This window comes from Thunnus maccoyii, chromosome 4, assembly GCF_910596095.1.
Source record: "Thunnus maccoyii chromosome 4, fThuMac1.1, whole genome shotgun sequence".
Taxonomy (NCBI): Eukaryota; Metazoa; Chordata; class Actinopteri; order Scombriformes; family Scombridae; genus Thunnus; species Thunnus maccoyii.
Window position 1 is genome coordinate 32,933,210 of NC_056536.1, and position 18,191 is coordinate 32,951,400.

The 18,191-nt window shown below is 38.9% G+C and overlaps 1 protein-coding gene across 3 annotated transcripts in view; it reads left to right on the forward strand.

Annotated features, from left to right (window-relative positions):
• Positions 1 to 18,191, forward strand: part of gripap1 (GRIP1 associated protein 1) — a 59,412-nt gene that overhangs the window by 19,896 nt on the left and 21,325 nt on the right. For 2 of the 3 annotated variants that reach the window (XM_042408243.1, XM_042408245.1), the window contains exons 12-22: positions 1,252 to 1,299; positions 1,404 to 1,503; positions 3,076 to 3,153; positions 3,650 to 3,742; positions 6,722 to 6,856; positions 7,789 to 7,884; positions 8,018 to 8,128; positions 8,746 to 8,847; positions 9,072 to 9,185; positions 12,446 to 12,523; positions 17,004 to 17,099. In XM_042408243.1, coding sequence (XP_042264177.1) covers positions 1,252 to 1,299; positions 1,404 to 1,503; positions 3,076 to 3,153; positions 3,650 to 3,742; positions 6,722 to 6,856; positions 7,789 to 7,884; positions 8,018 to 8,128; positions 8,746 to 8,847; positions 9,072 to 9,185; positions 12,446 to 12,523; positions 17,004 to 17,099 — 1,051 coding nt within the window. The remainder of the gene's footprint in view (positions 1 to 1,251; positions 1,300 to 1,403; positions 1,504 to 3,075; positions 3,154 to 3,649; positions 3,743 to 6,721; positions 6,857 to 7,788; positions 7,885 to 8,017; positions 8,129 to 8,745; positions 8,848 to 9,071; positions 9,186 to 12,445; positions 12,524 to 17,003; positions 17,100 to 18,191) is intronic. The other variant, XM_042408244.1, reaches the window with a different exon arrangement.

Here is an 18,191-nt window from a genome sequence, read left to right on the forward strand (position 1 = left end):
GTCGCCATCTTGGCAGTGCGTGACGCTGCCTAACTCCCAGCCAATCAAAAATGGGCAAAGAGGCGAAACAAGCCACCTAGCGGCTGGCAGACCTGTCACTCAAAGCAGCCATGTCCTTCATTATGCAGAACTTTACGGCTTAATAAAACTTAAGAAATTAGCTACAGAGACCAAAACCGTTGTTTGTACCAGGCTGTAAACATGTTTATTTCTGCTGTAAAGTTGGGCATTTTAACATGGGGGTCTATGGGGATTGACTCGCTTTTGGAGCCTCAAGTGGTCGTTCAAGGAACTGCAGTTTTTGGCTTTATTTTACAGCCCCGGAGGTTGCCGCCTGAAAATAACACATATTGAATCATGTAGTAAACAAAAAAGTGTTAAACAAACCAAAATATGTTTTAGATTCTTCAAAGTAGCAACTGTTTGTCTTTCTGTTGGATTTCTCTCAACCAGCATCCAGACTTTGACTGATGCTGTACATCAAATAAAAAAACTTATCACGTTACAAATTTGATTATACATTTAATGTTAAATTTAATTAATTTACTAGTTAGATCTCATTCATTTATATATATTTTATGCTGCATCAGAGATTTCAAACATAACTCAAAGTGTCCAGTAGATCATATCAAAAACCATCTGCATGTTATTAACAACTCTTCATCGTTTGATGAGGTCATTCATCTCCTGTATGGAGTAATCCAGTGCAGCGATGTCCATGAAATCAGTTTTATTGATGTATTTATTGTGGTTGGTGATTATTTCATCAGTCAAACTGCAGTGTGTACATTATCTCTGGTGTTATTGGGTTGTTTTGATTAGTTGTTGAGCTGACTGGATCTTTATTAACTCGACCTCCATCTAAATATGCATTTAGAAGTTTGTTATAGTTGTGTTCGTCCAAACCTCTGACTTCCTGTCGCTTCTCTCAGACTGAGGAGCTGCTTTCTGCTTTTGTGAATGATTCCTAAAGTTAGGACGAACATTATTTATTTAAGCTGCTCTTAACTCCAGCAGTTAGGAGACAGTTTTAGCCTGAGGATGAACACGACCTCTGATGGTTCGTCTGCCAGCTGAGCTTCACTCCGTCTACTCCAGAGGACGAACCAGTTAAAGGGATACTGAGAAGAGCTGCGTCAGTCCGACTGGATGTTTATGTTCGATCAGCTGAGTTTAAGACAGAACAGACAAGAACGTTTATAAAAACACAGACTGATGGATGATGAAGTTTATGTTTGTGTGATTTTGTAGTTTTCAGCGTCTGCAGGGAGAAAAGGAGGCTCTGTACAACGACAGCAGGTCAGAACCGTAATATCACTATTATTATCACCTCTACACTGACACGCTGTGATTATACAGCAGATGATGACACGTTGTGTGTTTTTCTTTGTTTTTCTCTGCAGGACGAAGATCGATGAGATCAACCAGAGGAAGGAAGAGGAGCTGAAGGCCATGAACATCCGCATCCAGAAGCTGCAGTCAGACGTGATGGCAGCCAATCAGGTCAGACCTCAGTGACACACAGCCTGTCAGTTTACACCACATACTGATATACTCACAGTAACACATCAGTATCTGCAGATTATAAACGTCTTAACAAGCACTGAGTTCAGTTCCCTCAAAAAAGACATTAGAAGGTATTAAAAAGTCTTAAATTTCCCGTTCAGAGATGTTGAATATCGTCTCTTTCCTGCTGTAGACGGTAAAATTAGTTGTAAGTTTTTTTGCATTAACCCTTTCATGCATGAGTTATGATAACATCAGTCAGTGTTTTTATTTCTCTTCAGGCATGAAAATATTTGAACTTCATTTTTTTAAACACACATTTTTCTAGGAGTTTGTCCAACTTAGTGGACAGATGATTAATTGTCATTTTCTCCCAACATAAAATCAATACTTGGAAATTTTAACGACTGTATTACTCCTTAGTTGTTACTTGATGTTACAACATTTTATTTACCTGCAAGGGTCTATTACTATAGAAGGATCGGCAAGATGTTCCTGAGCTGCTGAATATTTCTGGCCGGCAGGCGGCCATCTTGGTTTTGAGTAATTTGTATTGCACTTACAAAGGCTGACCAATGGATGGCAGCGTCTGGGACGACACACTAGAGTCCACTGTGTTGGCTGATGTGCAACTATACCATCAAAACCCCATGCATATATACTGTGCACTGTAGTGACCACTATGCATGAAAGGGTTCAATTATATTTTTACTCTACAACAGTCTGATGTGTCAGTGTGTAGTGTGTTGGTTGTGGCTCGTAGTTATGAACCTACAGAGAATTATCAGTGACTCTGCAGCTTTACAATGAGTTTCAGCTCATTATTTATCTGTCCGGCTGCAACTTTACTGTTCTGGTTCACTCTCAGCGTCTCATAGCGTCGTTTTCAGAGAAAAAAGCTGTAAAAAGCCGCTGTACACTACCTGCTCAGCACCAAACAGACACAGTTAGCTGTAGACTAGCTGGTGAACATAGTGGAGCATTTAGCAGCTAAAGAGCCAGATATTTCCCTCAGGAGTTGGTAGAGAACAAAAACAGAAGCTAAAAGAGAGTGAATATTGGACTCACATTCACCAGATGGACAGAAACACGACTCCAAATGAATGATAATGTTGCTCCGTAACTGTTTGCTAACAAGTTCAACATATCAACTTAAAAGCTGATGATGAGTCAGTGTTATTGTGTCAGTTTGTGTCTGATGAAAACTAGTGGACAAAACACCAGTTAATGCAGGTTTAAATGAACCTATTGTCATATAAATAATAAATAATAATATATGTCCCCTTAAAAAAGTCTTTAATTTGATGAACACTACAGAAACTATTCTGTCATATTTATACTATTAAACCTTTGCGTGTTCAGGCTGAAAAGGCCACTTTTGATTTAAGTAACAACAACATGTTTCCTCCTGTGCCTCCATCAGAAGTGGTAAAGCTTTCTCTCCATCTTTCTCTTCTTGTTTTGTTTTTCTCTCTGTAATGAACGTCAGTCTCTGGCAGCTTCCACTGCAGCTGAAGGCTTTAAGTTAATTAAATTCCACACTGACTAACCTTTTGTTTTTTTATTTAGATGACAGCAGAGCAGAGAGAGCAACTGCAGAGCAAAGAGAAAGAACATGAACTGGCTCTGAACACTCTGAAAGCCCAGGTAACACACACACACACACACACACACACACACACACACACACACACACACACACACACACACACACACAGAGTGATGTGAACTGCTGCTTTGTTGTGTCGTTACTGGACGTTTGTTTCTTCCCTGTCAAAGTGAAATATTAATTAATCTTCATCAAGAACAGATAGATTTTTCTTACTCGAGCATTTCGTAGGATTGAAAAGATACAAATATGTTTTCCGTTATGACGTTGGTGTTGGTGTAGCCTGGTGTTTCTCTGCCTGCTGCTCTGTGTGTGTTTCTGACCTGAATCCTTCTCTGTTCTTTATCCCTCTCTTGTCTTTTTTTACCTTTTCTGTTCGCGTTCCTTTGCCTCTGTTTGTTTCTGTCCTTTTTGCTGTTTTGGTTTTCTTTCTTCTCTTTCTCGGTTGGTTTCTTTGCATCTTTCTGTTCTTTTCGTTTCTGTCCGTCTCCCGTCTCTCCGCTGCCTCCTACCTGTGGTGCGCCGGTACTGCAGGTAGCCAGTCAGAGCGCAGTCAGTCAGGAGCAGGTGGACAACATCCTGCAGGAGAACGATGCTCTGAGGACTAACCTAGCTGCTCTAGAACAGGTAACGCACCTGGAGAACGTTACCTAGGAGCCCAACTTCAACACAGTGTCCTATAGATTAACCTGAGTACCATAATACTGGTTATATGACTCTACAACCCTGACACTACCTCATCAAAAACACTCAACAACCATGTTCTGAGAAATGAACTGCTGCAGAGCAGGTATAATACATCACATGTATAAAATGCTATTTATTTATTGAACATGTGGGCACAAAGATGAGACATAAGAATGCATATAAAATAACAATACATAGCATATAACTAAAATTAAATAACAAAATAACAGAACACACATCTTCACAAAAAAACAACAAAAAACACTAAAAAACAAATACTGCTAGCTGCATACATAAGAAAACAAACAAAAAACAGACTCCATTTACTATTTAAAACCTCAGTCAGCAGCTTAAAAACTTAATTCTCAAAAAGAAGAAAAACAAATAGCTTCCAGTTTAAGAGTCGTAGCACACTTGTCAGCCGTGCCACAACAAGAAGACATGAGAACAATAAGTACGCAGAATAACAACAGTTGTGCTTTATTAGTTTTATTATAAACAGAGATCCATTTTCTTAATCTTGGTTCAAAATATGGCCACTTCTTTACAAAACAAATATAAAATGCTGTTTAGAACCCTGGCCCTAAAACGGCGCTCTGAGCAATAAACTAGCTGCTCCTGAATATGTAATAAACCCTGAGAACTTTACTTATGAGTCCAACTTCAACACAGTGTTCTGTGGAATAACACAGCTGCCATGAAACCATTGATATACCTGAAAAGCATTACATAGAACCTAGAATAACACTCTGCTGTCATAAACACTCTACATCCAAATAAACTAGTTGCTACATAACAGTTATAGTACATCACATGTTTAAATGCGATGTAGAACCCTGGCTGTAGAACAGCGCTCTGAGCACTAAACTAGCTGCTCCTGAATATGTAATACACCTGGAGAACGTTATCTAGAAGGTTAACCCAGAAATAGCGTTCTGTGGATTCATTTAGCTACAGTAAAAGAGGAAGTACACCTGCAGAGAACCCTAAAATTACATAATCATTAAGCTGTTGTAGAACTTGTAACACTTGGAAAACATTATCAAGAAGACTAACTGCAAAACAATGTTCTGTGGACTCTCCTGACTGCTATAAATGAGGTCATATATCTGGAGAACATTCCTTAGAGAACCTTAACACTATGTCATTTGGACCTCCAACACTAAAAAGATATTCTGAGAAATAAACTAGTATATAAATACAGTACGATGTTACGTTGGATCATGACCCAAGAACAAGTGTTCTGAGTGCTAAGATAGCTGCTCTAGAACAGGTAATAAACCTGCAGAACATTATCTAGGAAGTTAAATTCAATTCTGTCATGACCCCAGCTGTCAGATATCAGCCTGGAGAACATTACATAGAACCCTAATACTGGGTTATTTATAACCTCAACACTGTAGTGATATTTGGAGAAATAAACAAGTTCTTACAGAAAGTATAATGTGCTAGAACCCTAACCTTCGAGCTGTTGTTAGGTTAATCTAGCTCTAATAATTTCTTCATCCAGAAAAAGTATCTAGAACCCCTTGTGCACCTGCTGTAACTGGAACACACTGGTTCTAAATGGGAATATATAGAACTATAAATCATCTCCTTTCTCAGTGTGGAACTTTAACCCATTTTACAGGAGAACACTGCTCTGAGGACTAATCTGTGTGCTCTTGAACAGGTAATTGTATATCAGTCTTAGAACCTAGAACCCCTTTCTAGACCCTTAACTATGTATGAATACCCTGAAACTAATTTAGGCCCCCAGACCCTTGTCTAGAACCCTTAATACTGTTCTGGATTAATGCAAAGCTAAGCACTCAAAAAAATAACAAGCACATAGAACTGATCAAGAACCATAATCTACATTTCCAGTCATGATTCATAACTGAGTAATCTGTATTAATCTGTAGAATAATTAATAATTTACTGAGAGAACCCTGCATCAGAACCCTGAAGAACCCACACAGTGACCAGTTTATTAGCAATTAGCAAACCTGAGATCTGACAAATTCTGTAGACCTGTCCTAACTAGAGCAGGTCATATATGAAAAGAATAATTTATAGAACCTTCAACCTAGAACAATGTTCTGAGGACAACATTTTGCAAAACTTTAGAACTTTGCTCTGTGGACCGGACGACGGCTCTAGAACCTATAAACCTTGTTAGAAAAGGTGAATTTCCTAATACTCTATCCATAACCTAAACAACAGAAACCAATATAGGTCCCTAGAACCTTTAATTACTGCTCTTAATTATTACAAAGCAAGGCACCTTAAAAATGACATGAGAACTCACCTAGAACCCTAACTTTGAGTACTAGAGGAAGAGCATTAATAATGTCTGAAATGTTTCCAGAACCCAAATCACTGTATTGTTTGAACTTATAAATGAGTAGTGATAAATTCACTGAGAGAACCCTGCATCAGAACCCTGTAGAACCCAACACAGTGACCATTTCATTAACAGCAAACCTCACATATAAAGAACTCATGGAGAACCTGAACTAGAACCTTCTGTATGTTCTCTCTATGCTCCAATAGATACAGAACTCTGTCATCTACTGTCCAGTAGAAAATATTAGAGGACAACAGAAATAGATTATCAGATTATATTAAATGAAGTCATCATTTGTCATCTGTTGTCAGTCTAGCATCATGTTCTGTGGTCATCTACTGCCCTCTGCATCCTCTACTGTATTCTACTGTGTCCTGCTGCTGTTGATTGTTGCCTTGTGTCATTTTACTGGTGTTTACTCATCTGCTCTGTAGTTTTCTGGTGTCTGATGTCTTCCACTGGTGTTTACTGTCTGCATCTCCATCTTTAATCATCTCCTTCCTGCTGACCCGTAGATCCGTAGTATCTTGTTTTGGTTTGGTCTTAAAGACGTGACAGAGTACTCAGGTGTATTAAAAACGTGTGTGCAGATCCAGACGGTGAAGACGCAGGAGATGAATCTGTTGCGTGAGCAGCAGGAGGCGCTGACGATGGAGCTCCAGCAGAGACGAACCGAACAGGAGAGTCTGCTGGCCCAGAGAGACGACCTGGACTCCCAGCTGCAGGTTTGTTCTGTCCGTTCATTAATGTTTCACCTTCGGTTTGATTGTAAAAGAGTAAAGATAAAACTAAGATGCATCAAACACAACACTATCAGGATTATTCCTAAATTCAATGACAATCAGCTGTTAGCATAAGGAAATGCCTAAATTATTCTACATAAAGGCAGTAATCCTTGAAACCGTTCACGTGTGGAGAGTAAATATCAGAATTAATGGGAAATAAACCAGAAACAGAGTCATGAAATATTAAAACACTGGAGGTACTACTAGCTAAGATGGAAAGATATCTCGCTAACAGCCCCTCACTGTGGCTTAGGGGGTTTTTTTGTTTGTTGAAATCAAGTCAATACTGATAGAAAATAAAATTACAACCATAAAAATACCAGAATTTGACTGAGAAACAGCAGCAATGTGAAGCATTAAAAACCTCCTTCAAAGCACCTTGACACTGGCAGATAGACGAGTTCGTGCAGCAGAGCTTTAAATCTGAAACCTGTGTGTGTGTGTGTGTGTGTGTGTGTGTGTGTGTGTGTGTGTGTGTGTGTGTGTGTGTGTGTGTTTATTAGAAAATGTTTTTCTTAAGCCGTGTTCAGATCAGCTTTAGCTCTCTGTGAAAAAACGCAGCTCTCTTATTGATTTGAATGAGAATCGTCCAGAAAAAAAAACACGCAGGAGAAAAAGTTTAAACTGCTCAACTTTTACTGCAACACAATATGTTTACCAAACATTTACACACAAGCATCACTACTTACTGTAATACTTGTATTTTGTGCAATGACATTAAAGTTCAGTCTGATCTGATCTAACAGATAAATGTTTGGAACATTTGTTTGTAGATAGAAGTTGATGATCAGATGTGTGTGTGTGTGAATGTTTCATGAGTCTCTTTTTTTTTTAATATCCTGCTTCCTTCTTCTTCTTCTTCTCTTCTTCAGGAGTCCAGTTTTGCGAACAGGAAGTTGTTGGAGCAGTTAACAGAAGAAGGACAAGAGAAGGAGAAACTGCTGAGAGAGCTGGATGAGGCCAAGAAGGTACAAACACACAAATAATCAATAAAACATATTAAACTCACACTAATGATGCATACAGACATAACAGACGTGTGTGTGCGTGTGTGTCTGTGCGTGTGTGTGTGCGTGTGTGTGTGTGCGTGTGTGCGTGCAGACAGCGGAGAAGAGGAAGGCCATGTTGGATGATATGGCCATCCAGCTGAACCAGGAGAAATCTGACCACAAGGAGGCGCTGTCAGACCTGAAACTGCAGCACGAGAAGGAGGTGAAACACAAACAAACCCGACATCATGTTTGTTTTCTTCTCTCATCGTTTCATTTTCTGTACCTCTTTCTCTCTTTTTGACTATTTTATTTTGAATTTATGTTTTGTTATTTTGATTCTTTTCTGTTCTTCATTAATTATCACTGAACTGTTTCTCTTCCTGTTTTTATTTATTTCATTTTTTCTTTTTTCTGGTTTTTAATTGTATAAAAAAAAACAAAAGTCCTAAAATTTTTGTGAGTGAAGCCTGAACGATTTAACTAGTTTGTTTTCCTCCTCTCCTCTTCCTCTCCTCCTCTCCTTTTCCTCTCCTCCTCTCTCCTCCTCTCTTCCTCTCCTCTTCCTCTCCTCCTCTCTTTCTCTCTTCCTCTCTTCCTCTTCTCTCCTCCTCCTCTCCTCTCCTCCTCTCCTCCTCTCTTCCTCTTCTCTCCTCCTCTCCTCTCTTCTCCTCCTCTCCTCTCTTCTCCTCCTCTCCTCCTCCTCTCCTCTCTTCCTCTTCTCTCCTCCTCTCCTCTCTTCTCCTCCTCTCCTCCTCCTCTCCTCTCTTCCTCTTCTCTCCTCCTCTCCTCTCTTCTCCTCCTCTCCTCTCCTCTCTTCTCCTCTCTTCCTCCTCTCAGGTTCTGGGAGTCAGGGCTCGTTATGAGAAGGAGCTCAGAGGACTCCATGAAGACAAGAATCGTTCTGAGGAGGAGATCCGACAGCAGCTTAGAGATGAAAAGGTAAAGAGGAGGAGAACGATTAGTGAGGAGAGGAGGAGGTGACAGCTTCAGTAGCGAGGAAGAGAGAGATTATAGATATTATGATATGAAATACTCCATCTGAGTGTGTGTGTGTGTGTGTGTGTGTGTATGTGTGTATGTGTGTGTGCATGTGCGTGTGTGTGTGTGTGTGCGTGTGTCTGTGCGTGTGCGTTTGTGTGTGTGTGTGTGTGTGTGTGTTTCAGGCTCGTACCAAAGAGCTGGAGGGGCTGCAGCAGCGGGTGGAGGAGCTGCAGGCTCAGGTTCAGTCCATGGAGGGAACCAAAGGATGGTTTGAGAGACGACTGAAGGAGGCAGAGGTCAGTCTGCCGTTTAGTCCGATCGTTAACTTATTAATCTGACAGTTAATTTATTAATCTGACCGTTAATTTCTTAATCTGACCGTTAACCAGGTTGGTTAATGTCCTGTGGATTTATAAACTGTTAGTTTTCTGCTGCAGAAACTCAAAGAGCAACTGAACACTTGAACACATCTTGTTATCTTTGACCTCTAGGTGGTTCAGCTGCAGTGATGTTGTGTAGTTTAGTGTAGTGTAGTGTAGTGTAGTGTAGTTTAGTGTAGTTCAGTGTAGTGTAGTGTAGTGTAGTGTAGTTTAGTGTAGTTCAGTGTAGTGTAGTGTAGTTTAGTGTAGTTTAGTGTAGTGTAGTTTAGTGTAGTTTAGTGTAGTTCAGTGTAGTGTAGTTTAGTGTAGTTCAGTGTAGTTTAGTGTAGTTTAGTGTAGTTTAGTTTAGTTCAGTGTAGTGTATTGTAGTTTAGTGTAGTTTAGTGTAGTTCAGTGTAGTTCAGTGTAGTTCAGTGTAGTTTAGTGTAGTTTAGTGTAGTTCAGTGTAGTTTAGTGTAGTTTAGTGTAGTTCAGTGTAGTGTAGTTTAGTGTAGTTCAGTGTAGTTTAGTTTAGTTTAGTGTAGTTCAGTGTAGTTCAGTGTAGTGTAGTTTAGTGTAGTTTAGTGTAGTTTAGTGTAGTTCAGTGTAGTGTAGTTTAGTGTAGTTTAGTGTAGTTTAGTGTAGTTTAGTGTAGTTCAGTGTAGTGTAGTTTAGTGTAGTTCAGTGTAGTTTAGTGTAGTTTAGTGTAGTTTAGTGTAGTTCAGTGTAGTGTAGTTTAGTGTAGTTCAGTGTAGTTTAGTTTAGTGTAGTTTAGTGTAGTGTAGTGTAGTGTAGTTTAGTGTAGTTTAGTGTAGTTTAGTGTAGTTCAGTGTAGTGTAGTTTAGTGTAGTTCAGTGTAGTTTAGTGTAGTTTAGTGTAGTTTAGTGTAGTTCAGTGTAGTTTAGTTTAGTTTAGTGTAGTTCAGTGTAGTTCAGTGTAGTGTAGTGTAGTTTAGTGTAGTTTAGTGTAGTGTAGTTTAGTGTAGTGTAGTGTAGTGTAGTTCAGTGTAGTGTAGTGTAGTTTAGTGTAGTTTAGTGTAGTTCAGTGTAGTTTAGTGTAGTTCAGTGTAGTGTAGTTTAGTGTAGTGTAGTTTAGTGTAGTTCAGTGTAGTTTAGTGTAGTTTAGTGTAGTTTAGTGTAGTTCAGTGTAGTTTAGTGTAGTTTAGTTTAGTTTAGTGTAGTTCAGTGTAGTGTAGTTTAGTGTAGTGTAGTTTAGTGTAGTTTAGTGTAGTGTAGTGTAGTTTAGTGTAGTTTAGTGTAGTGTAGTTTAGTGTAGTTTAGTGTAGTTCAGTGTAGTGTAGTTTAGTGTAGTTTAGTGTAGTGTAGTTTAGTGTAGTTTAGTGTAGTTCAGTGTAGTGTAGTTTAGTGTAGTTCAGTGTAGTTTAGTGTAGTTTAGTGTAGTTTAGTGTAGTTCAGTGTAGTGTAGTTTAGTGTAGTTCAGTGTAGTTTAGTTTAGTGTAGTTTAGTGTAGTGTAGTGTAGTGTAGTTTAGTGTAGTGTAGTTTAGTGTAGTTTAGTGTAGTGTATTGTAGTTTAGTGTAGTTTAGTGTAGTTCAGTGTAGTGTATTGTAGTTTAGTGTAGTTTAGTGTAGTTCAGTGTAGTTTAGTGTAGTTTAGTGTAGTTTAGTGTAGTTCAGTGTAGTTCAGTGTAGTTTAGTGTAGTTTAGTGTAGTGTATTGTAGTTTAGTGTAGTTTAGTGTAGTTTAGTGTAGTTTAGTGTAGTGTATTGTAGTTTAGTGTAGTTTAGTGTAGTTCAGTGTAGTTCAGTGTAGTTCAGTGTAGTTTAGTGTAGTTTAGTGTAGTGTATTGTAGTTTAGTGTAGTTTAGTGTAGTTTAGTGTAGTTTAGTGTAGTTCAGTGTAGTGTATTGTAGTTCAGTGTAGTGTATTGTAGTTTAGTGTAGTTCAGTGTAGTTTAGTGTAGTTTAGTGTAGTTCAGTGTAGTGTATTGTAGTTTAGTGTAGTTTAGTGTAGTTTAGTGTAGTTTAGTGTAGTTCAGTGTAGTGTATTGTAGTTTAGTGTAGTTCAGTGTAGTGTATTGTAGTTTAGTGTAGTTTAGTGTAGTTTAGTGTAGTTTAGTGTAGTTCAGTGTAGTGTATTGTAGTTTAGTGTAGTTTAGTGTAGTTCAGTGTAGTGTATTGTAGTTTAGTGTAGTTTAGTGTAGTTTAGTGTAGTTTAGTGTAGTTCAGTGTAGTGTATTGTAGTTTAGTGTAGTTTAGTGTAGTTCAGTGTAGTGTATTGTAGTTTAGTGTAGTTTAGTGTAGTTCAGTGTAGTGTATTGTAGTTTAGTGTAGTTTAGTTTAGTTTAGTGTAGTTTAGTGTAGTTTAGTGTAGTTTAGTGTAGTTTAGTTTAGTTTAGTGTAGTTCAGTGTAGTTTAGTGTAGTTTAGTATACTCCAGGGTCCACGTGTTCACACAACAATAATGTGTGTTGAGGATTCAAATTTTAAAACAACATTTTGACACTTTGCAATTCATCAGATGACCTCAATCTAAAGATCAAACACTGAACCTGGAGCCTCCTGTCTGTTTAGTGTGAAGGCCCAAACGCACTGGGAGGATAACTGACATGTATCAACTGATGCTCCTACGGCACGCTGCGAGCGTCAGATTTGAAATTCCGACACCACAGAACCAACACAAATTAGTCATTTTATCCTCGTATGAACCGCTAGCTGACTGTAATGAATGAATGAAAAGTTCAGGCCTTTAACAGCTCATTTTAACATCGAGAGCAGTAAGTTTGACAAAATAATCTTAACTCAAGCTCCACTTACTTGCTTTTTCTGGAGCTTTTGACTGCATTTCATGGTCTTCAGCAACAGATGGAATCCTTCCAGTTGTCATCATGTCATTTATCATATAATTGATTGGATTTATTGAATGGGACAGTGTGCAGTATGGAGCATAAATGATGCACTGCACTACAACAGCACAACAACAAACAGTACAAAGCCAAAAAAACAAAAACAAACAAACAAAAAAACACACAGAACACAAAATACAAACCTACACACAACAGCATGTGTATATTTATTACTTGTTGGGCTTTAAAGTCACATTTTCTACAGTTTTTGAGTCGATGTGAAGATTGTTGCTTCTAAAATTTATGTTGTGTACATTTTGTCACCAGATTTATTTATTTATTGTGTGTGTGTGTGTGTGTGTGTGTGTGTGTGTGTGTGTGTGTGTGTGTGAACAGGAGAACATTGAGAAGAATTCTCTGGAACATCAGGAAGCGATGGAGCGACTACAGAAGGAACACACACTTCATCTGGAGGTAAAAACACACAGAACAAGATGTTTCAGCATCTTTGTAAATATAAATATATGTGTAGGTGTTTGTTTATACATACAGTCTGTGTAGGTGTGTGTGTGTGTGTGTGTGTTGAATGAGGTTCAGCTCTAATTGAATGTGTGTTTCTAATTAAAGCGTAGTTGTCTCCATGGTAACACAGATAGGTTAAATCGTGTTAAGAGCAGATCAGAGTGGAGGAGGCTGACAGTCTGTTAGAAAGACTCTCAGCTCTCACAATCTGTCCGCAGGTTGTTGCAGCTCGGTTCACTCTGTTTCCATCACTGTGATGTCTCATAGAAAACCCCATATTCACTTTATTCATTTATGATGAAGAAAAACATCAAATTATCATATTAATCTGGTATCACAATAGTTGTAGATCAATTGTCTGGTGTCGATTAATCGATTAATCATCGCAGCTCTTTTCATTCTTTCCTTGTTGATTCCTGTCTGATCCTCCTGCTTCAACACTGAACTGTAACACAAACAAAAGGCTGCAGCTAACGATTATTTTCATTATCAATGAATCTGCTGATTATTTTCTCAATTAATCATTTTGTCTATAAAATGTTGTTATAATCTGGTCTTCAGATGTTTTGTTTTGCTCGACCAACAGTTCAAAACTCAAAGATATTCAGCTGAATGATGAAGAAAAGCATCAAATACTCAAATCTGAGAAGCTGAAACCAGCTAATATTTTACATCTTTGCTTAAAAAAAGACAAAACTATTATTTGATTATTAAAATAGTGTTATTAACTAATCAATTAATCAACTAATCACTGCAGCTGTAAACTGAATACTGGACTTGTAGATGATTAAAGTCATTCCAGTGGAGACGTTTATATCAGAGACAGTAGAGAGATGAAATGATGAATGAAGGAGGAAGAGAAGCAACTAAAGTTCACCGCCAGACTCAAACTGGAGACATTTTGGTTCGTCGTCAGCGTCTCTGAAGAAGGAAGAAACTTTATTGTCCAAACAGTGGAAGAATGTCTTTAGTTTCACCATGTAGCACCAAAAAACAACACAAAACAGGACACAACGACAACAAACATCATCATTTAAAGTAGTTTTCATGAATCTCAGGGTAGATTATATATTCAGCATCCTAATTGCATTTGGCCAGAAATACTTGCATCATATTTTGATGACTCTTCGTCGTCTCTAGCAGCTCCTGGAGGGTAAAAACTCACAGTGTGAGTGTGAAGGATCCCTGATGACCTGAGAAACTTTACACCCTGTCAACACAGAGACTGTAGTGTGAGCAGCAACACGTGGCTGAGACTCTTCCTGTACAGACACAGTATTAAACTTCAACTCTGTTTTACACACATAACTACAGTCAGTGTGTATTTAGACTCTCAATGCTTCCAAAACACAGGTGACCTACGCTCAACGCTGCACCTGAACACCTCCTGTGTAGAAACACAGACGGAGCGGTCGCTGCTGCTGCTGCTCACGCTGCGCTGTCTGTGTAGACACGATGTTACTCTTCATATTTAGTTCATATTGAGTCCATAAGCAGCACAGATGCACTAACAGTTGTCAGGATGAGAGCTGATGTCTCTGCAGTGAGATGATGACACATTAAAAACAGATTTTCTGGGCTCAGACAAAGTTTTGCAGATATTTGAATAATTACTGTGCACATAAAGGACACATGAAGTCTTAAAGAAAGGATTGTAAAACACAGTTTGGGTTAATTGTGATCAGAGCGCTGATGTTTTCAGATAAGAGATTCATTTCATCTTATTTTGTGATTTTTCCTGAAGCTGACTTCATGGTTCTCTAAAATCCTTCCGGGAGAAACAGTTTCCTCGGAGACGGACAGACTTCACTGATTACTGCGTGTGTGTGTGTGTGTGTGTGTGTGTGTGTGTGTGTGTGTGTGTGTGTGTGTGTGTGTGTGTGTTATCTGCAGGATAACAGTCTGGTACAAAGAGCAGAACAGGGAAACTTAATAGGAAAAGTTAATTAATGATGGAAGAGGTCTAATTAGCGGGCAAGTCGGATGCTGGGCAGGTACGCAGCTTGTCGTGGGTTTGAGTTTCAGTCGTCTCGTGTCGTTTCCCGTCTGAACACGTCGACCAGCGGCTTTTAAATCCAACTTCAAACAGAAAACTGTATTAAAACTCATCAGGAAAGCAGAGTTTGTTCTTTCTGCTCGTTTTTGTCAGTGATTCCTGAGATTTTAAACTGTCACCGTTAGCTGCTACCAGTTCAACCAAAGTGTCTTTTTTTCTGCTCTTTTAAATTTAAATCATTGTTTTGAAGGCTGAAGAGGTGAAAGATGTCAAATGATTCACATTAAAACAAAAGTGAGAGAAAAGTCTGAAAAATCAACAATTATTTTATAGCATAAATATATTTTTCTTCTTCTCACCTGATTAATCATCTCATGAAGATTTATTTCCTGACAGAGATGATGATGATGATGATGATGATGATGATGATGATGATTATATGGAGACAGAATATTAAATATGCTTTCACTTTGTTTTAGTTCAGCATCATATTTAAACTATAAATGTATTTTAACCCTTTCATTCATGAGTTATGATAACCTCAGTCAGGATTTTATTCCTCTTTAGGCATGAAAAAAATATTTGAACTATTTGAGTTTGTCCAACTTAGTGGACAGATGATTAATTGTCATTTTCTCCCATCATAAAATTAATATTTGGAAATTTTAACAATCGTATTACTTCTTAATTGTTACTTGATGTTACAACATGTTATTTACCTGCAAGGGTCTATTACTATAGAAGGATCGGCAAGATATTCCTGAGCCGTGGAGCATTTCCGGCCGGCAGGCGGCCATCTTGGTTTTGAGAAATTTGTGTTGCACTTACAAAGGCTGGCCAATGGATGGCAGCATATGGGACGACACACTAGAGTCCACTGTGTTGGCTGATGTGAAACTACACCATTAAAACCCATTAAACCCCATGCATGTGTAAGAAAACAGCTTTTGAATAGCTGTCCGCTGTAGTGACCGCTATGCATGAAAGAGTTAACTGTAAAGTCAAACAGTGTTTTTCCTCCTCTGATCAAATTCAGACTGTTTATGACTCGTTGGACTCGTCTGAACCACTCAGGATTATTTTTGTACCTCAGAAAAATTCTGAGAAAATTGGTGAATTTCACTAGTTCTCTTAAATCACTTGTATGTTCCACTAACAGGTGACATATTCAGCTTTTAGTGATTTTCTATCATTTATATCCTGTTATGGATGTTAAACAAGATCAAAGCTTCAAAACCTGAGGTGAACGTATGTAAAAATGCTGCCTGTAAGTCAAAGGTCAGGGCTTCAACCTGCTCTGGACGTGTTGTATGTGACAGAGTTTTATATTTGTTTGTTTGTTTTTTACTTTCCTGACAAGATGACGTCATCTCGCCACATGTCCGTAAACATGCGTCTGTTCTAAAGTCTGTGTTGTTCACGTTGTTCACTCTCATATTTCAGATTTGAATGGATGGATTTGAGAAGTTGATATTTGGAGTAAAGAAGGAGAAGAAGAGGTGAAATCCTGCTACTATAGTTTGTTTACGTAGCCTCCGGAGCCGGAGGAAGCTTCCTGAAAGCTGACCAATCAGAACAGAGTGGGCTCATCAGGAGGCGGGGCCTTAAAGAGACAGAAGCTAAAACGGCCTGTTTCAGACAGAGGCTGAACTGAGGGGCTGCATAAAGGACCAGTAGAAGATAAATAAGGAGTTTTTAACTGGAAATCATGTAAAGATATTCCAGTAGAGCCCCAGAATATAAATATATTATGTATTTAAGAATGAATCTGTCTGCGAATCTGAACCTGAGCGTCATGTGGGAACCTTGAAACTCATTTTCAGCAAATAAAAAAGCAAAATGTGTTTAGTTTATTCACCATTTCTCATCTGTGAACAGCAGTCTGTGTCTTCACTGTATGTCTGTTTGTCTCAGTTGGTTTCAACACATCTACTCGCTGCTTCTATGCTTCTTTATCTGTTTCTCATTGTTTTTCTCTATTGTAATAAACACAGAAGCTAATTCCCGCCTGATTAGCTGTGTGTGTGTGTGTGTGGAGGTTAGAGAGTGTGTGACATTACAGGGAATTAACAGATTCAGTTGTTTTACTCCAGAATTACATGTTTTTTGGTTTTTTTCTCAGTCATGTGGGCGACTGCAGCCTGCGAGTGTCTTAATGTAGATTTTAGTCAAATTAATTAACAGCAGAAGATTAGAGGGGAAATTAAATGCAGGTTTGCCAAATTAATCCCTGAGTCAGATGGATTAAGAGCGAGAGGGCATCACTGAAGGTTTTTACATTTCTTAAAAACTTTTTTTTTTTTCCACCAGGTGAACAGAAGTGTTTCTCCGACAGATGTGCGAGCGGGTCGAACGTCTGGTCTCACTCCTGTCGTTTCTCTACAGAAGATAAAAATCCTCATCTGTGTGTCTTCTCTTTGTGTCTCCGTCCTGCAGGAGAAGCAGTCAGAGATGGAGGGACTGAAGCAGCAGATGGTGGAGGTGGAGAAACAGAGGGACGAACACGACGACACCATCGGAAAACTCAAACAGGTAACAGCTGATACAGTAGAAACGTAGAAGTCTGGTGATGTTCTGTATGTTACTTCTGGTCAACTAACAAGTATCGTGTGTGTGTATGAGATGAACATGAACACACACACACACCGTCCTGCTGCCACAAATACTCACTACAGCACCACATGTGTATCCATCCGCTGCTGAAAATAGTCCCCAACAAATTTCCTCCTGTTTGTTTGATCAGCTGTTGTAGGAAATCCCTGAGACATTTAAAAATTAAACTATATATTTGTGAGGGTTTTTGAAGATCATCAGTTGGAATAAATGTGTTTGGAGAGAAAGTTGAGAAAAATGGTCGACCTTGTGGCAAATTTCTTCCTTTAGACAACTTTAAAAATCAGCTAAAGACCCGTCTGTTGAGATCATGGATTTATTATAAGAGCTGGATACCGGACTAAAAACGGCGCCATTCAGTCCTGTAGGAACTGCTCGCCTGGCGCATACGCCAAAAAAAAGTTTCTAGCTTCCGTGTTGTGCGGCCCACTGAATATGCGCAGTAGTGTTTCCCCTGCTGGCCCCGCCCACGAGCTCCCGCTCGGCCCATAGACTTTACATTGTGATGACGTCACGGCTCGAGGAAAGTTTTACAAACATAAAACCTCCATGGATCAAAAGTTCATAATAGAAAGAGTCATAATTGACGTTGTTTGCAGTTCGAGGCGTCCTGTCAACAGTTTTACAGGCGTCTCTTTTACACTGGTGGTCTATGAGGGATAGGAGACACTCTTCCCAAGACAAATGACAGAACATGTTTACGTTGCAGTGACGGCGCCCTCTAGTGGTCGTAGTGATTCTGGAAATCAGGTGACGTCATTATAGAGTGACACACAGAGAGAGGAAGTCGTCTACAACACATCACTCTAACACCAGAGATCACTGTTCACTTCCTGTTTCCAACCAACAGTCAATACTCTTAACCTTAATCACGTGTTTATTATTGTAACCATGACAACAAAGGTCCCCTAACTTTAACAAAGTAGTCATTTTAACCCAAACTACAATGATTCTATAAACCTGATCAGACCTTCAAGCTGCTCTGTGACGTTATTAGCAAAAGTTAGCTTC